The sequence below is a fragment of the Pteropus alecto genome, unplaced genomic scaffold, assembly GCF_000325575.1.
Source record: "Pteropus alecto unplaced genomic scaffold, ASM32557v1 scaffold13, whole genome shotgun sequence".
Taxonomy (NCBI): Eukaryota; Metazoa; Chordata; class Mammalia; order Chiroptera; family Pteropodidae; genus Pteropus; species Pteropus alecto.
This window is the reverse complement of record NW_006434373.1, coordinates 3,754,987-3,776,571: the sequence shown is the minus strand read 5'-3', so window position 1 is coordinate 3,776,571 and position 21,585 is coordinate 3,754,987. Positions and strand designations below refer to the sequence as shown.

Genomic DNA, 21,585 nt, shown 5'->3' with positions numbered 1-21,585 from the left:
TGAGTAATGAGTAAAATTTTATCACAATTTTTAAGATTTAACATCATCATAGGTTTTGTTTTTTGATAAGTTACTTGTTCCACCACAAGTATAAAGTGTTTTATTGAGTAATAGGTTAAGAAAAATTATGTTTTCGGTAGTCAGAAGTTTTATTTTCTTATTGAGATGAGACTATACATTTTAATAATGCCAGTGTTTTAAAGACATTAAAATACACTCTTTTGTTTATTTATTCATTCCTCTAATTAGTTAAAATTGTTGAGGAACTACCTTACATCGGGGTTTTGGCTAGATGGTGGGCATACAGCAGTAAGCAAAAATAGATGAGTCTTAAACGTAAAGATATTTATTTTCTGTGAGCTGTTTATGAAATAATGAAAATATAAATAAGCATCCAGGAATAATAACAAAAATAATTAATTGAGTAGTAGAAGAAAATAATTCTTTTCTCTTAACTTTCAGACGCCATCTGGATTTCTCTCTTTATTGGATGAAGAAAGTCAAATGATTTGGTCAGTGGAACCAAGTCTTCCCAAAAAGCTCCAAAGTCTCCTAGAATCCTCAAATACAAATGCAGTGTATTCCCCCATGAGGGACGGGAATGGAAACGTTGCACTCAAAGGTCAAGGCACAGCGTTCACGGTCATGCACTACGCGGGAAGGGTGAGTCAGAAGTTAACCGTGATTATCACATGTACCAATGGACCAAAGGTCTTAAGGATAAGCTTTAAAGTTTTTGATATTTTGGAGTTTATTATTTTAATAAACAAAAGTTGGGTGAACAACTGACACGATTTTACTTTTCTAAGCTATTTTCTTTAGCCTGATAAGAACTTGTATCTAGAAAGTGGGAGATGAAGCGTGCAGTATAACACTTCTCATAATGTTTTGAGAATTATAACTTAGTATGAGAAAAAAAAAAAACCTGGATTTAATACAGAGAGCTCTGCTGTGAACTTTAGGATATTTTTATAATCCAAACAAACATTGGATGTCTGAGTTTTTAGTATTAAATTTTTATCTTAAAGTATGCAACCTAAGAAGCAAGCTACTCTCAGATCTCTATAGATTCCCTAACCAGCTTTGTCAAACATTCTTCTTTCTTTAGAATCTTTAATGAACCCTTCTTACCTGTCTAAAAAAATTCACACTCCTTAGGCTTAGCTCCTCTCAGGCTTCTTCAAGCCGATGCCTATCTTTTTTTTCTCATGACTCAGCAGTCACACCTCCCCTCTACAAAACCTCTGTTCAGGTTACTTTTTCTAATCCACTCACTGTTTCTGGGCATCCCCTGTCTCCCCTTAAACTTCCTCATGCTCAAGCTTGAAATATCCTTCTTATCTTCTTCATGAGGTCAAATTTTATCCATGTCCTTCTTTTAATACTTAAAACTATGTCCCATTAATCTTCAGTCCATCTCCCATCTATAGTTAATGTCTTCCACTTTTGAAATTATAGCCTTCGGGTAGTTTCCCCCATTTGGCACTCAGTACAAATTATATATTAGAGGGTGAAATCTCTACTCGCTCTCTCACACTCAATATATTACAGTTCATTTTACTTATTGTTTATTGAATCTCTACGTCAAACTCAGAGCGCTAGAAGCTCAAAGGTGAGTTAAATCTATTCCTTGTCTTGTGGTCAAATAAGGAAAAGATAAATTGACAAATAATTATAATGTGTTTATAATAATGGTAGTAATATTAACAATGTTCCATATTACTACAGAGAAGGAAACAATTATTTGACTTCAAAAAAAAATGTAGAAATGTTTTCTAGAGGAGGTAGAATATGACTCAGGCCTTCAAGGGTGAGTTAACACTCACTAAGGGTCAGAGGGAGGGGCATCCCAGTAAAGACATGGACTTTGAAAATGAGTGGCACATGTAACCCTCAGGACTCCACTGCATAGGATACAATTCATTCTAGCTGTTCAAGCAGGAAACAACCTTAATACAGGAAAATAATTGTTGGGAGATTTTAAGTTGAACTTTCATAAATGACCTTAATTAAAACCACACCACATGATAAGGCTCCCAATGTAGTTATGGCTTTGTCTTTGTTCAGGAAGCCTCCAGCCATATTGAGAAGCTGCTGATACAGGTACTGACTCTTATTTAGTGCTACCAACTACACCAGTAAAATATTCATACCCTATCACACAACATAGAAGAGGTCAGTGATGGGGCCTAGAGACCTCCACTGCTAGAGAAAAACAAAACGTCTTCATGGCACACTTACCAGGTAAAACAGCCAAAACAGCAGACACATGGCCTCCATCGCTTCTGCCTTCTAAGTCTTGTGCAATAGTGCCAGACTGGTGGGAGCTACACAGCAATCAGACGCTAGCTGCAAAAGAGTCTGGGAAGGGTAATTTTTCCACTTTTCAATGTCTTCAGTACAGGAAGGCAACTAGGATGAAGGCTGTGTACCATTATGCCATATCTACCCACACTGTAGTTGGGAAATGGTACAAAAAGTTTAGTAAGTCTGTAGAAAATGATAGGAGAAAAGTGTAAAAATGCTGTTTTTGGCCAAGCCAGGAATAAATATGCATATACTACTCAGGACTTTGTTCTCTTGACAGCGTTAATGCATCAGATGTTTTTAGACAAGGTAGGGGATGAAGTAAGAGAAGCATAATCTAGATGAATTGCAAAAAAAGGAAAGGGGGCTATGGAAACTCAAGCAAGGGCTGCATTTGAGCGATGACAGTGGACCGCATCAGAGGCCTTCATCAGGAAGCGAGACTGAAGATGGAGACTGACTGGGTGTACGGAGCAAGGGAGGAGACGTAACTTGAAATGACACTGCAGTTTTTCATCCTGCTGGATGGTCGTGTTATGCCATTTAAGAGAGGAAATCCTAGAGAATGAGGCAGTTTAGAAGGAAAGGTATTCAGTTTTAGATGTTTCAAATTTGAGGTTTTAATAGAATTCCCAATAGGTTGCTAACAATACATGACACTGGGATGAAAGAGGTTGGTTGTTTTTTAGAAACAGTTATATTTTTGGAAATGTGTATTTTGATCATTGCATCCAGAAAGAACATGGAGAAGATGGAGAAAAACAGTTAGCAGGAAAGAGAAGAATCAAAGAAACCTAGAGAAAAGAAGGAGGAGGAGGGGTCAACAGGAAATGCTCTGGGATGAGACAGGACAAGGGGCATCTTTGTGAGAAGTTATAGTAGAAAGATGTTATATGATGGCTTGAGTATTTAGTGGATGTGGAGAGGAAGTCAGTGGAAGATTTTATGTACAACAGTTAATAACTTTCTCAGAGTTTATTCTTTTATGTTTGAGAGATTTGTGTGTGTGTGTTACATGCTATCGAGTCAGCTCTAACTCTTGGTGACTCTATGAATGAGCGATGTCCAGTGTCCTGTCCTCAGCACCTACTCAGCTTCTGTAGACTCACGCCTATTCATGCCTTCCTTTAGGGGATCAATACATCTCGTATTTGGTCTTCCTCTTTCCTTTCTGCCTTCTATTTTTCTCAGCAGTATTTGTCTTTTCCAAAGAACCCTGCCTTCTCATGATGTGCCCGAGACAGGACAGTTTTAATTTTGTCATTTTTGCCTCCAGCAATGTTTCAGGCTTAATTTGCTCTAAGACCCACTCATTCGTCTTTCTTTCCAGGGTATCTGTAGAGCTCTTCTCCAACACCATATTTCAAATGAATCATTTTTTTAATGAACTATTTTTTTATCTGCATTCTTCACTGTCCAACTTCACATTTATACATAGGAATTAGGAATCTGAAGAGTGTGTGTGGGTGACCTTAGCCTTGGTCTCTAATGACACATTGCTCTTGGTGAGCTTTCCTAATTCTTCCATTTAGCTTTCAAAGTTCTTGGTAACAGTCACAATATTTTAGTCCTATATTCAGATTTTTAAATTTATGATTTTCTATATTAGCATTTATTGAATCTATAGGATTTATTCAAAAAAAATACAATAAAGTATAACTAATGATTTTGGAAAATTATTTTTCTATAAGTTTCATGGGAGATATCTGAAGTCAGTATATACCTGACCAATCTTATAAGTCTGTTTTTATTGTATTTTAGAAAGGTATTAGATATACAGTAAATGTTAATTGTATTAAATTGAATGAGACCAAGTTTTGGTAGTTTATGTTTGCTTTTAAAATTGTTCTCTAAGCACTTAATGAAGTTTCCATTTCAATTGTTTTATACAAACTTGGGGAAAGAACAGTGAATAGTTTTAATGAATGTATTTAACTGAGTTCTATTAGCAATAAAGCAAAGCAGAGAAAAACATTTGATTAGTTACCATAGAGCCAAAACCCCGTGGATTCATGAATTTTCCTATAAAAGCACCTTTATATTTTAGGCAGGATTTTCCATAATTGGAGTCAGTTTTGTAGTTTTATAAAAAAAATCTTTCAATTCACTGAGATGTACTAATGAGTCTTAGCCCAAGGACTCCCTAAGGACTCATTCACATATTACAGTATAGATTATATGTAATTTGTGACAATATGTCAAGCCATATGCCATTCTAGTCATCAGATGTAGGTACATGTACTTAAATTTTGAGCTATTGCATTTTCAAGAAAAGCAGCACATTCTGCATTTTATAAATCAAGAGATGTAGCAAGGAGCTAATTGGATTAAAATCAGCATGCGGAGTCTATTTTGGACAGTAGGGTGAATATTCCTGAATAGCTCTTTAGTGATAAAGTTGATCCCAAAGGCGAGTCCCATAGCTCTGGGGTTCTTGGGCTGCTTTGCAGGTTCTTCTTTGGCCAGATGGATGAGTTAGAGAGTCTCTCTCATCTCCACTTACACACTGTGACAAGTTTACCTGGTTTTGTTAGTAAAAGCTCACTGCATCTCGTAGGAAGGAATAATCATTACTGCTGGTGATGATATTGACATCCAGCCCCATCAGGATGGCTTCGCCATCCTTCTCTGACTGTGGGACCCTCCCATGCTTCTAAACCTTGTTTGGAGCAGAGGCTCAGAGGTCCTTTTAGAAACGTTTAAGCAACATTATTTGCTTTATAACAGAAGAGCTTTCCTAAACACATTTGAATTTTTCATTACTCATAGGAGCATGGTATATTTTCTAATCTCCATTACAGAAATATTTTCAAGTAAATGGGAAGAGGCTGTGCATGAAATATTAACAGGGTCTCATTAATGAGCATGAATCTGAATTAAAGATGACTGTGAGTCATGTTTTGTTATTGTTATTTGTTTTAGCAAATTTTAAATCATATAGGGAATTACCTGTTTTAGGAATTGCTATTAAACTTCTTCTGGTGATTTAAATGATAGATAAGCATTAAATCCAGAAGTGTGTCTAATTTTATTGGCTTCTAAAATTAAGAATCTCAGAGGAAATAAGAATTATTATTTGGCAAAAGACCTGGGCTCTTAGGAAATTTTAATTTCCATTAAGGTGATTCTGAACTAACTTTAATGGGAAATAGTATTTTGAAGTTCTTAAATTTTAATATAAGAAAAGGGAATAGAATAAGAGATAGTAAAGCAAAATGAAGTAATAAAAATTAAATTAATGGAAAGAGAAATCAAAATTAAAAGCTGTATTATATTTATATAACATGTATCTGACCTTCGATGTATGCTTGTTAGGTCTTTTTGTCTGAAAGTTGTTTATGGTGATCTTTTAGTTTTAGCATGATGTGATTACCTTTGCATCTTAGATAAATGTTTCATATTATGATTGGCCTTGATGGTTTACATAAATCAAGTTGGTGATATTGTTCTCACTTAAGATAATGTATCTGTTTTATCTTCCTTTTCTCTGTACTGGTTTAAATGGTGTCCCCCTCTCCCCGCCAAAAAAATACATCCATGTGCTCATCTCTAAACCTGTGAATGGGATCTCATTCAGAAAAAGGATCTTTGCATGTATAATTAACTTAAGGATCCTGAGATGAGATCATCCTGGATTATCTGGGGGAACTATAAGTCCGTTATAAGAGTAAGGCAGAGAGAGATTTGAGAGAGAAAAGGAGGCTTTGTGACCATAGAGGCAGATATTAGAGTGATACAGCCATAGGCCAAGAATGTCTGGAGCTACCAGAAACTGGACAATGCAAGGAAGGAGCATCTCCTATAGCCTCCGGGAGAGCGAGGATGCTTGATTTCAGAGTTCTGGCCTCCACAGCTGTGAGATAATAAATTTGTCGTGTGTTGAGGCGCCTAGTTTGTGGTCATTTGGTAAACAGTCCTAGGAAACTAATACAAGTGTTCATTGGTTTAGCATTTACAGATGAGAAGAGGAGTTTTAACTCATAACATTGTAGAATTTCTTTACCACACTTAATTAATTTGAAAGTGATCCCTACATTTCTCCGTTTCTATTTTTCTCATGTATTTTCTCATAACTGGAACACCCTCTTTCTGTCGTAATTTTATCCATCTTTCCAAGGATCAAAGTCTTGGCCTAATTCAAATTTCACTGATCTCTGCCTTCTCTGATCAATAATAATGCCTGATGTTTTGCTGCATTTTCTAATTTACAAAGTACTGAGGCATTTTCACCACAGCCTTGTGTATAAATGTTACTATGTCAGTTTTTCAGTTAAGTAAGCCTTGGTGAAGTTTAGTGAATCACCAAAGATTGTAGTTATTTATGAGTCTCCTGAGAGTACCATAACAAAGGCCCATACACTGGGGGCGGGGCAGGGGGGCGGTGTTAAACAGCAGAAATTTATTCTCTCATAGTTCTGGAGGCCAGAGTCCAAAATCAAGTGTCAGCAGGGTTGATTCCTTCTGCAGACTCTGACAGAAATCTGTTCCAAGCCACTCCTAGCTTCTGGTGGTTGCAGCAATCAGCGTTCCTTGGCTTAGTTAGACACAGCATCCCAATCTCTGCCTCCATCTTCACATGACCTTCCTTCTATGTGTGTCCTCTCATCTTCTTTAAGGACACCAATCATTGGATTTAAGGCCCACTCTATCCAGTATGACCTCATTTTAACTAATTATTTCTGAAAATATCTTATTTCCAAATAAGGTTGCATTCTGTGCTTCTGGATGGGCATGAATTTTGAGGGTACACTGTTCAACTCACTGTAGCCCAGTAGGTCAAAATTCCATGACTCAGTTTCCTCAAGTCTCAATGCTTTTTTCTCTCCACCATCATATGTGGTAAAATTCTTAAAGTGTCTAATGTCTGTAGTCATAGAACCTTTTCGGTGTAGTGGAAAGAGAAGATGCACTGGGACACACTGGGGTTCCATTGCTAGGACTTTGAGGAGGACACCGACTCTCAGCTGACACACCCAGGAAGTTTGTAATTAAGGAGAATATACTATGAACCTCGTAACCTTGTTCTAAAGGCTAAGTAAGCAAGTAATAAATGCAAATATGTTTATTTTGAGATGTAGCCTCAAATATGTGAGTCGTATTTCCCTAACAATAGCTTTCAATTCAGGAATACCACCATATTCAGCAAAATTTTGAACTCACGCATCACAGATATTGAAGACCAAAAAATATTTCGTGGATCTAATCAAATGGCTATATTCTCACACAAGAATTTTAGGGACCTAATTAACTTGTTCAAATTAAGTTAGTGGTAAAATGTCTTTGATTAGTTAAAAATATATATTTATTAATTCTTATATCTTATAAGTATGATTTTACTGTATAATGTTGTATAAGTCATCTTAGAATATTTATTTTTATTTTTCACAATGTTATTAATACCACTTCACCAGATGATAAGGAAGATGTAACCACCGCCATTATGATATTTCCTTGCTCTTCCTATCACACTCGAAAAACTTCAGTGGAAGATAAGCACAGAAAATTGAGATATTTCTCTCTGGGGAATATAATATTAAAAGAGAAAACATTTAGATAAATGTTTTAACTTTTGTTAATGTGACATTCTGTTTTTCACTGAATACACAGAGTGTTTTAGTGATAAGAACTTTTACCTTGATTAAAAAGATTCTTGTAAAAAATTATGTTCTTTACCATTTAGCTTTATGACTCACTCATATTTTAACGGAGCATACAGGTGTGTGCAATTTTACTGTAGATTTTAAAAGATCTTTTCAGTATTTCTTGCCCTAAGGAAATTAAAGCATTGTCTGAAACTTATATACATATTCTGGGATGTAATTTTATGACAGAACTGCCCCTTTATATAATGTGCTTATAGATGTGTTTTTCCGCGGGTAGATTTTGATTGTGTTCATCAGGATTCCCTTTTTGTCTCCCTAAAACACATCTCTGTGATACAGTTGTAATCTCGGATCATTGGTGTTCATGTCACTGCTTACTGCAGGTCTTTATGGGAACCATATTACTAAAATGTTGCTGATAGAAAGGATGTGGGGAAAAGAATGATGTTACCGATTTGTGGTCAGTCTATAAAATACCCGATTCTTTTTCCTTCTTGAAAAGGATCTGCCCCTATTGTTGAATAAATTAAGTTTGAAATGTATTTGGTTTAGACTTATGCTGTTATCCAGCTCTCTGAAAAGTAGAGATCTTTATCTCATTGGTACTGCAGTAGATTCTAGGTGACATACAGATGAAAGCCAACCTCTTTGTCCTTAGACATATTTACACAGCATGTATGCAAGGGAAATCTTGACCTGTTTGATTTCCCGATTCTACCTTTGTCAGGAACACATCCATAGCTTGTCAGCTGCCCTTCACCCCCAGAGATCTGTGGGAGACAATATGTGCCCAAGAGGACTCTGAAAGTGAACCTTTAAATCAAAAGAAATAAGAGCTGGACTAATCAATAGGGAGGCTTCCATTTATTTCTCTCTTTCTTTTCTCCAGGCAGAATCCCCAGACATAACAATGAAATCTGTCTGGTCTAAGCCAAAAACGATAGTATTAAAGGTTATTTGACAAAGGTATTTTGATCCACACGAAAGAGCTTAATTTACATCTGTATTTGTTCACCTCTTGGGCAGACTTTTAGAAAAGTAAAAATTAACTTTACTAGGCTCCTGGTGCTCTGTGCTTAAAACATTTTCACCTTTGGCATAGGTTTTTGTAGGAGACTTGAGAAATGTTTCCTTACCTAGGGTTTAGTTAGAAAGAGAAAATACAGAATCTCATTTAGGGAATCTTTTTCTTTCTTTTAAGATTTAATACGTTCTGTTATTTTCATGTGCTAACACAAAGTTATAAATAAGGAACTTTAGATCGTCTAGATATCTTTTTGTTTGTTTGTTTGTTTGTTTTCTTTAAAAGGAACCATTGAAGCATTTTTATAAATTCCAGATGTTTCAGTTTCAAGCAATGTTTATGTTTATATTCTATATATCTAGATAAAGACTCTTAACAATAATGAGTTCCTAATAACTTATTTTTTATTAATATTTATTAACTTAATGAATCAGAATGAAAACAAGCAAAACTATTAAATAGAATCACTTAATGGAAAAGTAAAAAATAGAAGCCTCTGCTTGTTAATATTGATACTATAGAGAGATCGATTTACTACTATGCATGAAATTGAGACTCTTCCACAAATCTCAGACAGAAAGGTGGAACTGAGCATGAAAAATTATTGGATATATTCATATTTGCCAAAAACGTTATTTTATTCCTCTTGCCAAAATCCCATCTTTATATACATTCTGATGTGATGTAGTGTACTCTAGAATGTATTTCAAAGCTTTGCATTTTTATCACCTGATAATCCCAACCACTTCTTCTCAAGAGATTATATTTTGCATCATGTAAATAACATGATGGAGAGATGGATTATAAATTTGACTAATAAGCACGTTTACTTAAGTTTCTCAGGGTCGCATTTTATGTCTTCTCCTAGGAGTCTACTTATGGTCATGATTCAGTTTTATCTATGCGATGACTCCCAAATCTCCAGTCTATTTCTCCTGTGGTTTTTGTACCTGTATATCTACTTTTTAATATCTCTTCTTGGGTGGCATCTTAAATTCAACAGATTCAGAAGCTAACTAAACGTTTTAGCCACTTCCCAAACTCTCCTCTTCCCAACTCACTTCAAAATGTAAATAAATATATAAAACCAATATTCCATATTTGTCCTACTTTACAACTCAGAAACCCAGTTGTTAAACACGAACCACTCTCTCCTCTATTTATCTCTTGAATCTGAAAGCTCCCGTTCTTATCCCCGGTACCCTATTGATATTACTCTCCTCACTCTCTCCAGGTTAATAGTCTCACTTTAATCATCTCCTAACACTAACTGAGAGAATAAGTAGTAATCATCAGTAAAGGAATGAATGAACGTTTTTACTTAAATGTATACTAACTGCCTTTATTTCATTTATCTTGGCACTTCTCTGATAATACTGTTCAAAATTAAATGTGATTATTCTGATTCAAGTTGTTAATAATAGACCTAACCTAGTGGCACCAGTGGCTGCTATTTTTTTTTTTAATCAAGTGTTCATAAACCATTCTTCTAAACATTTTTTACCTTCTAGCTTACCTCTCCTTGGTAAAAGAATAAAATTTGCTTTCTTCTTAAGAAATCAGATCTTCCAGATCATTTTAATACTCTTGTTCTTCATGTACCTGGTAGGTGAACGTGCAGAACTTGGGGGATGTAATCACGATTCAGTTTTATTTTCAGCTGACACTACTTTTTAAAATATATTCAGCAGGGACAGTCTTTTCCTTGTAACCAGATAAAACCTCAGGCAACTCCAGTGAGATTTTTCCAGGAATAGAAAGTTCTTTATTTGCTTTTATAGGAACTCACAGACTCAATTCAGTATTAAGAACTTCTAGTCCTCTATAATGTCAGAACTGCAAATGTGACTAAAAGTTAAGTCCCCTCATGCGTCAGCCACAGAAGAAGCACTGTACAGTGGCCTAGGACATCCTGTTTTCTTGTGCTAACTTGTCTGTTATTGTCACAATATGGTTTCACTCACCCTATGCTTTTCAATGTTGAGTGCTTTTGTGCGTCTCTAAGACACTCCTCCCCTGGGAACCTTTGACGCCCTTCCCATGACCTAAGTGATGCTGATTCTCTTGGCTGCCCTCATCCCCCAGTTCTGCTTTCTGTTGTTCATTCCACACAGACTAACTAAAAGTTAAAGTCACAGAAACTTTAACTTTTAGCATTTTAACCACATGGCAATATAAAGTTCCATATCAGAAATACATTAATTATGCGATAATAGAATTAGCAATTTGGTTTATTCTTACATATTGCCTCATAAAGAGTGTGCATGCTGTAGAAAACCATCTCATTCTAATGTAGTGTTATTAACTGGAAACTATAAATAATCTTTGCTGGATAAGAGTAAGAAAGAAGGAAAATTAAGCCATATGAAGTCAAAGGAGCAAATGTAAATGATGCCACAAAAAGCTTTCCTAAGACTATAACACTATGAATTTGCCACTCAGGCACTTTCTGTTTGTTTCCTGATTCTGGCCTGAATTAAGAATTGAATAGTTGTAATATTTATGCTTCTAGCCCAGAGAGCAGTGCTCTATTGTTTCCATTTCTTCTTTCTCTAACTTTTAAGGCTGTGCATCCCAGCAAGTGTGCTGAGATCTGTTCTGCTCTCTTCACATGATTCATTTCATGGGCTTAGATGGTATCTCCTTCCACACTCAGTCTTTCTAGAATGAATAGTTCTTATCACTCTGCCTGTCTTCATCCATCAGCCACTTTTAGTCCCTGCGTCATTCTCTTTGCTTTCTTTTAGACCTTCAAGAGCTTTGTTATCTCTCCTCAGGTGTTTTGAACAGTGATGAACATGATATCTATCCCGGTCCTTTTGTGAGCTGCAGAGCAGGCAGAAGCATCTGAGCTGTCAGCACCAAGGCAGGAATAGACAAAAGAAATAATTGAGAGGTTACTTCTTTTGGGAAGTCGGGAGGTTGGTCAGGAGCTAGTCTAAAAAAAGAAACAATGCCAAATTTTCAAGAAGAAAAGATTATAGGGAATAGGTTTTATAGGAAAAGTTGAGGAGATAGACGGGACAGTGAAGTGACCTAGAGATGTGTCCCCAGTGGGAGCAGCCACCTTCTGTGAGGCTGGGGAGAGAAAAAGAGGAGATAGTATCACAGGATCAAGAGCTAAGGACAGCTATTGGGAGCCAGATCCAGGGTAGCCTGCCATGGAAGAACTGGGACCATGAAGAGTGCGCTGTAGGATGAAAATGGAGTCTGAGAAGGAATTCAGCATTTGCTGGGAGGAAGGGAATTACCAAAGCTTCTACCCTCATCCTGCCCACCAGTCTTACGCCAGCGCCTCAGCGGCAGCCCTAGCCAGAGGGCTAGGTTAAAGACCGTGGAATAGACAAGGGCAGGGATTCATCAGAGAGCAAGTGGAGTATGTAAAAGGGACAGGCATTGCCAAGCACAATGTGCAACAGAGTCCAACTCTTTTGAAAGTGTGTGCTTAGACAGAAATAGATGTGATAGATGATAGATGATAGATGATAGATAGATAGATAGATAGATAGATAGATAGATAGATAGATAGCAAGCAAAAAAGGAAGGAAGGAAGGAGGAAATAAGCTATCTTTGAGAAAAGCAATTAGAGGTAAATTTTATTATTTTTAATATTTTACAAATTTTATAAATGTGCATGTATTATATTTTATAAAATATTTTTAAAAGATCAATTCTAAATGTTTTCTTTGATTATTTCCAAATACAGTCTTTTAGCCCCGTTTCAATGAAGATTATATTTATTAATGTTTGCTGTTAGCTAGATGAAAGGCAATTTGAAAATCTACATAGATGGTATCCACCCATGCCCATTTACTGTGTCTGTATATAGCTTGTTCTCATCTCTAAAAATATTTTTTTATTGGTGGGCTATGGTAATAAAGTATTAAACTTTAGTGTGAACTGGCCCCAATTCAGCATTAAATTGGATAAATAAGAAACTGAGGTTCAGAGAAGCTACTCATGCTCCCACAGTTAATTATTACAGCATTTGTCCCATAAGTGCTTTTTTAGGCTGATAGGTGGGATCTATACTAAGTACCCTTTTCATAATTCTTGGTCCACTGCCTTTTTTACTTTAGCAGACTTTTATTCATTTCATCTTCTCCAAACTTCCAGCACTGTGTATAGCTCTTAAAGGGCACCACAATAATCAGGGGTGTTTGAAAAATACTGGCTTCTACTGCTGTGGTCTTAGATAAAAGTATTTGAAATTTTTTTCTCTGTAGCTTTTTACAAAATGCTAAGTCTCCTAAGAAAAAAGTTTAGCCTGAGTATAATTACAGTGTAGTCTCATTTTAAACTTATTAGCAATTTAAAAATATTCCAGTATCTTCTCTAATAGTTGTTCTACATCTAAAATACCAAGAAAACAGTTATTCTCTGTAAACCTTGTCCCTGGGTTTCTTTAAACCTGTCAGCATCACATAAGAGGACAGAGTTCGCAGACCATTGTCAGTCACTAGTACCCGGAGCTGTGCTTAATAATAATTTTCAGTACTTAATAAACATGCACTGAACATGTTCTCCTATAGGTAATCTGTGAAGCACATTTTCAGAAACGCTGACGGTGTTATTAACCCTAGCATAGGTGCTCAGTTTGAAACGCATTCCGCCATCTCCTACAAACCTCCTGTTGTGTGCCAGACACCCGGACAGAGACAGACAGCAGACATGAAGAACACACTAAGTCCCAGCTCTGGCACACCACAGCACCTTCTTTATCGAGGTTGAATAAGCCAACTGCTCTCGCTTTCCATTCAGGGAATTAAAAGCAATGATGGGGGATAGAGCTGTTTCCGTGGAGCTCTCCCACCTTCGGATTTTAGTTTCCTTGGTGATTAGCCAAGCATGAGCCTGACAGCCTTCACACAGAAAGAAAATGCATGTGGTTTGGTATTTCGTAACTTTTCTTTGTGGACCCAGGAAATGAGGTACCTTGCTGAATTGTGATTCATAGCCATGGTGAAAGTTTTATATTCCCTTTTTTATATATAGCTAACATAATTTATCTTTTAATTATATTTATTGCAGTACTGGAGTGTTACAGCAAGTAATTCCAAAAAAGCAGCATACTGCCATGCTCCCTAGTTTATATTGCACCCCTCATTTGGCATTCACACTGGAGCATTTAGATGAATATTGCTAACTGCCGAAATATAAGCAAATGCTAAATTTCCTTTGGAGTAATTTTATTGAACAAAATTATTCCAAAGGAAATCTTTGAATACATGACAATTTCCTTAAAGATTTATATTGGGTTATATGCATAGAAATTTTTTTATTATATGCATGGGGGACACTGTAACTTAAAACATGAACCCTATCTTCCAGTCTTCAAGAGGCAAAAAAATAAAATCTGAATTTCAATAATGTAAAGACAGAGGGGAAAAGAAAGCATTTAACCTGGCCTCTATCTTTTGCAACTTTCAAGTTTTTCTCCTTTCATCTCCCAACTAACAAAACAGCAAGAAAAGGAAGGGTAGGGCTGAGAGCAGAACGGCTGTCCTGAATGACCTAGAAAGACCTCTGCCTAAAACCTGCTTCCAAATGCTGCAACAGCACCCGTTATGTCCCTCCAAAGCGGCACAGCTGAGAGGACAAAACTTTATCTATTCTAGTGACATTGCAAACTCACAAAGCTAAAGGTAATTTCTAAGATAGACTGAGTTCCTCTTTGGTGGTTTTCCTTTCATAGAAATTCCTCTTGTCTATTTAAGTAGGCTTTGAGGTTCATTTCTCTTTGAATTGCTCAGGAATCCAGTGGCCTTGCCCCACTAAATTCTGCATCTACCATAATTTCTGTTCTGTGTAGTTGTTGCCTCCTCTACCTCCTAGAGGCCACTGGTCTCAGTAAGGTGGGTCTTGATGCTGAGGTGTAGTGGGCTGATGAATATAACGTGCTTACGCTTTCAGACAGACTTGCTTTATTTGGAAGCAATTCCGTCGTAAAATAATAAATGCATTTTGGAGTGAGAGTCTTCTTTTTGGGTAGGCAGTCCATTTATCAGCTTCAAATTAGATGACTTAGGTGACTCCATGAGTCCTTCTTAAGGAGTCACCTAAGTCAGTTGTTTTCGCAATAATGTAAAAAAATTCTGGAGCAGTGCTGTGAGGAGGTGGGAGTGGGGGGGCCGGGAGGTAGGGGTTAGAGGCGGGAGGAGATGTCAGAGGAGGTCTAGTGGGAGAGCAGGACTTTTGCTCCAAATACTTGGACACTGAACAATACCCTTCTATATAAACCATGAATGAAAAAAGAAGTAAGGGAATTCAAAAAAATATGGTCAACTGAATAAAAATGAAAACACAACATATCGAATCTGTGAGAAATAGCTAAAACAGCACTGAGAGGAAAATTTGTAGCACTAAAATGCATATATTAAAAATAATGTCTCAAATTACAATCTCATCTCTCACCTCAAGAACCTAGAAAAAAGAGAGCAAAGAAAACAAACAGAAAGCAATAATGAAGAGAAATCAATACAGTGAAAAACAGAGAAAATGAATAAAAGAAAGAGCTGGTTCTTTAAAAAAAAAACGAGCCATAAAAATCTCAAGCATCTAAAAGAATGATAAAGAAAAAAGAGAAAAGATAGAAATTACTAATATCAAGAATGAAACAGGAAACATCACCATAGACTACAGATCCTGCAGATATCAAAAAGATCTAAAGGAAAAACTACGACCAGTTGTTAATATATAAATTTAACAATTTGGATGAAATGAATCAATTTCTAAAAAAAAAAACTCAGATTACCTCAGTTTATCCAATAGGAACTAGATAATTTAAATAGCCCAATAACCATCAGGGAAATGAATTTGTAATTTAACTCTCCCTGAAAAGAAAGCTCCAGTCCCGAGTGGTTTCAAGGGAGAATTCTACCAAATACTTAAAGGAAAATTAACATTAACTTTATACAATCTTTTCTAAAAAATAGAAGAGAGAACACTTTCTAATTAATTTTATGAAGCTATTATTACCCTGATATCAAAAGCAGACAAGCATAGTATACACACAAACGAAAGAAAGAAAACTAAGATCAATATCCCTCATGAATACAGATGCAAAGTTACTTTAAATATCAGCAAATATAACTTAATAATATATTAAAAGAATTATTCACTGAATAATTCATTTTTTTCTGGGGGTACAAAGCTGGTTCAATATTTGAAAATTAATCAAGGTAATCTATTATATTAACAGGCTAAAGAAGAAAAAAATTCACATTATCATATCAGTTGATGCAAAAAAGAATGTTTGATGATTTTCAACATTCATTCATGACAAAAACATTTAGAAAAAGTAAGAATAGAGGGGACATCCTCAATTTGATAAAGAGCATCTACAAAGATTCTATAGTTAATGTTATATTCCATGGTGAAAGACAATGTTTTACTCCTAAGATCAGAAACAAGGCAAGGATATCTGCTGTCACTGCTATTACTAAACATAGTGCTAGAAGGCATAGTGTTAGAAGGCATAGTGATAGAAGGCAAGAACTGAAATAAAAAGCAGACATGTTGGAAAGGAAGAAATAAATCTGTATTTGTAGATGACATGATAGTCTATGTGTAAACTATCAAGAAATCTACCAGAAAAAAAAAAAAAAACCTCAGAGAGCTAAAAAATGAGCTCATCAGAGTCACAAGATACAACATAAACGTATAGTAATCACTTGAGTTTCTATACACTAGTAATGAGCACTAAATTAAAAATACAATAACATTTATAATCTCATAAAAATACAAATAGGTGTAAATCTAACAAAATATGTAGAGATCTGTGTGCTGAAAACCACAAAATGCTGATTAAAAAAATCAAAGATCTAAATAAAAGGAGATACATGTAACGTTAGCAAAACGAATAATCAATTTACTAATTATCGATATAGTAATAGTTCTCCCTAAATTGGTACACAGGTTTAATGTAATGCCTATCAAAATCAGTGAAATTTTCTTTAGATATAGAGACACAGACAGTATTCTAAAATATATGTATATTTTATATATATAAACATATATATAAATTGTTTTAACTAAAACAATTTTTATAAAGAATAATAATGTGAGAGGAAATAGTTTACTTAAAGTCTCATTGTAAAACTTTAGTAATCAAGACAGAGGTGAAAAGATAGATCGATGAAACAGATTAAAGAACCCAGAAATAGGTTCATGCCTATGTGTTTAACTGGTTTGGGGGAGCTGAGTATGCCCATAAATGGGCAACATGGAGAATCCATGTGGTGATGTGAGTAGCTGAACCTTTACTGCATTAATGTCAGTATCCTGGTTGTGATAATTTTATAGGATGTTATCATCGGAGAGAACTGGGTAAATGGTCCACAGGATCTATCTCTATTATTTCTGACAACTGTTTGTGAATCTGCAATTGTCTCAAAATTAAAACTTTAATTAAAAAAATATTTAAAGGTGATGAGTACAGGTTATATAGAAACATATTATTTATTTAGATTTTTAAATTACGTTTAACAAAGCCAGTGTGAAACTTCATTGGATTGAAGAAATTATCATGGTTAAAAGACCAAATTTGGAGTCAGATTGTATTTTATCTTTAAAATGAAAAAACAACAACATTTCATATGTGTGTATAGTGGGCACGTATTTCTCAGCTCTGCCCATTGAAAAGTCCTAGAAACATTGACTAACCTGATAATAATATGCTATTTTGCACCTCTATGGTCAGATGGTGGTCTCTAATTTCAGTTTTTCACTAAAATATGCAAAGACTCTTTGAGGAAATACTTGATTCCATATTTGGGACCAGGAGGGAAAAAACATTATTTAGAACCATGTGTTGACATTCCACTAATGCCAATTTCATGTAACACATTCTCAGTCATTTGCATTATTATATTATTTATTATATTATTATATAATAAAGTAAGCTATTTTGGGTACTGTCTAATACTTGTGTTGAACTTTCAACTCAAATCCTGTCAATACTGATGTCGTCCATATCTTATGAATAGGGCCAGAAGCTCTAAAACTTATACGACCCTTGCAAAATATTATTTAACACATGAAGAAAGACTCAAAGAACTAAAGTAGTTTGTCTGTTATCACAAAAAATTTAAGATCACCTGCTTCATGATTTTTAAGTTTTATACAAAGTAAAATTGTTTTGCTAAACTTTATACTTCCTACAAGCATCAAACTGCCCTCATTGAATGTTTGCACTTGTATGTGTGTGTTAAACATCTTTTTCTAGATAACTTGGCCAGATGGAGTCACCAAATGCGAAGTTCTGAACTTTAGTTTTAATGGTCGACCTTCAGCTTTTTCTCTGTATATCCAAGTACAATCAGGGTGCCATTTATGAGAACTTTCTGAAGCACAGGGTTTGTATAATGAAAGACTCATCAGCATAATCTTCAATTTAAAAGAATAGCACAATGTTACGCTGTATTGGGCCACAAGATAACAAAATCTTTTTGTTCATTTCACCAAATATTTACTGAATGTGTCTAATGGACAAGAAATTTGGCTAGATGCTGCAGGGAGACAAAGCTGAACATACCCAAATCCCTGCCATCAAGGTCCAGTAGGAATTTTACTGCAGGAGTTAGGAATGGCCATCACAAAGCAGGACCATAACAGGAGCAAAGACAGACAAGAAGGTATTTAGAGAAAATCAAGTAGTCCAAAGGGGTGTGTGTGTGTGTGTGTGTGTGTGTGTAATTCAGAATCATCAGATTCCCATGAAAAGAACAGATTAGAATTATAATAGAATTATAAATTGAAGCCATATAGAGAACTCTTCACTGTAGGATCAGCTCTGGGACATTAAATGACTTGCCAAAATTCACATAGATTCAAAGTAGCTTAGAAGGAAGTGTTCTGACTTCTGTGGTTTCACTTGGCACTGTTGTCCCTAATTTAGGAAGGCATAGAGAAGACAAATCTCCAGATTAAGATTTCTCTACCCCAGTACTATGGACATTTGGGGCAGGTAATTCTCCATTGCGAGCTGTGCAGTACACTGTAGGATGTTTAGTAGCATCCCTATCCACCCAGCCCCTCAGCTGTGACAAAAACAGATGTCTCCAGTCATTGACAAGTTGTCCCCTGGGGTCACCATCACCCTGGTTGAGAACTACTACTCTAGATAACATAAAAATTGTTCATATTCAACAACATATAATATGTGACAAAATATATAGCTTACATTTTAATATTGATAAACCATGTTCTGGTGCAAGAGCAAACTGGATAATTAGGTAATGATTTAAGAGTCTCTGAAAGTTGTTTAGTTTTTTTGGCATTGCCTCAGGTCAACCAGTCTTCTGATCCAAATTCATATTGGAAAAATCTGAGAATCCGCAGGATGTCTTGGGAATTCTGTGCCATTTAGGCTCTCTCGACAATAAGAATAAAACCTCAATAAGATTTTATTGTAAGGATGACTTGGTCAGGCACTGGAATTTAAAAGCTATTTGGGAAGCAAGGCTCCTTGGAGGATATCTGGCCTTTTTCTAGCCACATACCCTCTTTCTCATGGATTCTTTCTCTGTCTAGTCCCCTCTTGCTGCAGATAAGATAGTTGTCTCTGGGATGTCTGTTTAAAATTCCCAAAGGAGTGGATGATTATTGCCTATTTGGTCTAACCACCCATACACCCTCATGGGGGATGTGATGTGAAGATATGGTATTCATTGGTCAGCGGCCTCCCTTGGTTCAATCTTAACCCACCCAGAGCAAAGGGCAGCTTGTTACACCTGACCGTGATACCCTGCCCAACGTGTTTCCCCAAGAAGCAGAAGCAGCCTTTGAAAATGATAAGTCTTATGACTGATCTGACTACTCAGGATCACACTGAAGTTCACTCTTAGCTGAGATAGGGAGAGGCAATAAAACCATGTCTCTTTTCAAATATGAGATCTCCCAGGCCAGACTGGAATACCCATAAAAGCAGACAATGAAGTCGTTTAAGTGTATTCATAAGTAAAGTATGGTGAAGAAAATTGTCCTTTGAATAATCCAGAATTAATTGTTTCTCATGTTTTCTTCATTTTAAAGACTTCAGATTAATGGTTTTGATGATCTAAAAGAACCCTTTTTAATAGAGACCATTAAATTTATCAAACCGAAATCACACTTCTTTCCCAAGGTGTCATGAAGTCTTTCTACTTGGTTTAGTGAGTTTTCTGAGCAGGTTAGAGTTCTTAAGAATAAAAACTACGTGAATATGAATCACTAAACTCACGATCAGAGGAGATCCAATTAGAACAGGAGAGATGTCTCTTGTTTAATGTGCAGAATGAGAGCACGCAGGTGAAAGCGTTGGACTTGCATGTAACGTGAACTCTAAGACCTAAAGACGCTTCTCTTATGAATAATTTAAAACTTCCCCTGAGTCAGGTTCCTTTAAAAGAAATTATTTTTGTGGTCGTGTTTCATCATTAATAATCATGCTATTTTCTTTTCTTATAGGTAATGTATGAAATTGTTGGAGCAATTGAAAAAAATAAAGATTCCCTTTCACAGAATCTTCTATTTGTAATGAAAAGTAAGTTTTCCCCTCCTATGGTTAAAATGCCACACATTATTTCTCTGAACATTGTCCTATAAAATATGCCACCAGCTAAAGAATAATTGAAATATCTTTTACATTATAATGCCCAGTATAATAAAGAATGGATCTTTCCACACTATATATTGGTTACAATTTAATTTGGAGCCTCGTAGAAACCATAATTTAACTAAGCTTTTAGTAGATAGAAATATAAAGCACCTTTAACTCTCTAGTGTTATGAATATAAAAAAGCTCTTCTGTGAAGACTAATGAAGATGAATATGACTTCCAAAGTTATTTAGGCCACAGCAGGGTGAGTGCCATTACTTAAGATGACTCCGGAGCACACCTAAGGGTGGTATTTTATTCTTATGTATTTCATATAAAGAACTAATGCTCACAAAGTAGGATGAGTATACAAATTTATATATACACATATATATGCGTATATGTATATATCGACATCAATTTATAGCTTCCATCTACTTAGTGAATCTTAGTTATATATATAACTATAATTCTATACTTTTTATAAAACTATATACATTTATATATAGTATAATTATATATGCCGATATATATATATATATATAATTCTATATCTCTAGTAATTATTTTGTTAATAGCAGTTCTGCAGTGATTTACATTTTCTTAATAACCTTTTCAATGAATTAAAACATATTATCTTTTATGCTTTAAGTTGCTCTAAATGAGATAGAGTCATTTATCTTTCCTGGGGAAACAAGCATATGATAGCTTTTAAGGAAATGGTTTGATGCCTTTGAGTTGGAAATAAGACATCTGCATAACTTCGGGTTTGAGGAACATATTTACCTTAAATCAAGCAGCACAGTTTCAATATATTGTTTTTAACCAGAAATTATATTGCTCGCCTCTCAGAATTTTGGATTTTTGTCAGTTTTCTTAAAGGCTGAGACTAATGACAAAAGTATTACATAGACAGAAAGAATTGAAATAATTGATCTTATTGATTATCACTGGAAAGATCTTGCTTCTAGTTTTCAACTATTTGAACTTTCATTTATAATGTACTTCCATTAAAGCTATGTATTTTATTAAAATAATATATAGCGTGTTTTCAAGTTGATATAACGCCTTTT

General features: G+C 35.4%; 1 protein-coding gene across 5 annotated transcripts in view; it reads left to right on the top strand.

Moving 5' to 3' along the window:
- The window catches only part of MYO16 (myosin XVI), a 516,601-nt gene that overhangs the window by 354,121 nt on the left and 140,895 nt on the right, over positions 1-21,585 (top strand). For all 5 annotated transcript variants that reach the window (XM_006909366.3, XM_015587388.2, XM_025045004.1 and 2 more), the window contains 2 exons: positions 463-663; positions 20,383-20,458. In XM_006909366.3, coding sequence (XP_006909428.1) covers positions 463-663; positions 20,383-20,458 — 277 coding nt within the window. The remainder of the gene's footprint in view (positions 1-462; positions 664-20,382; positions 20,459-21,585) is intronic.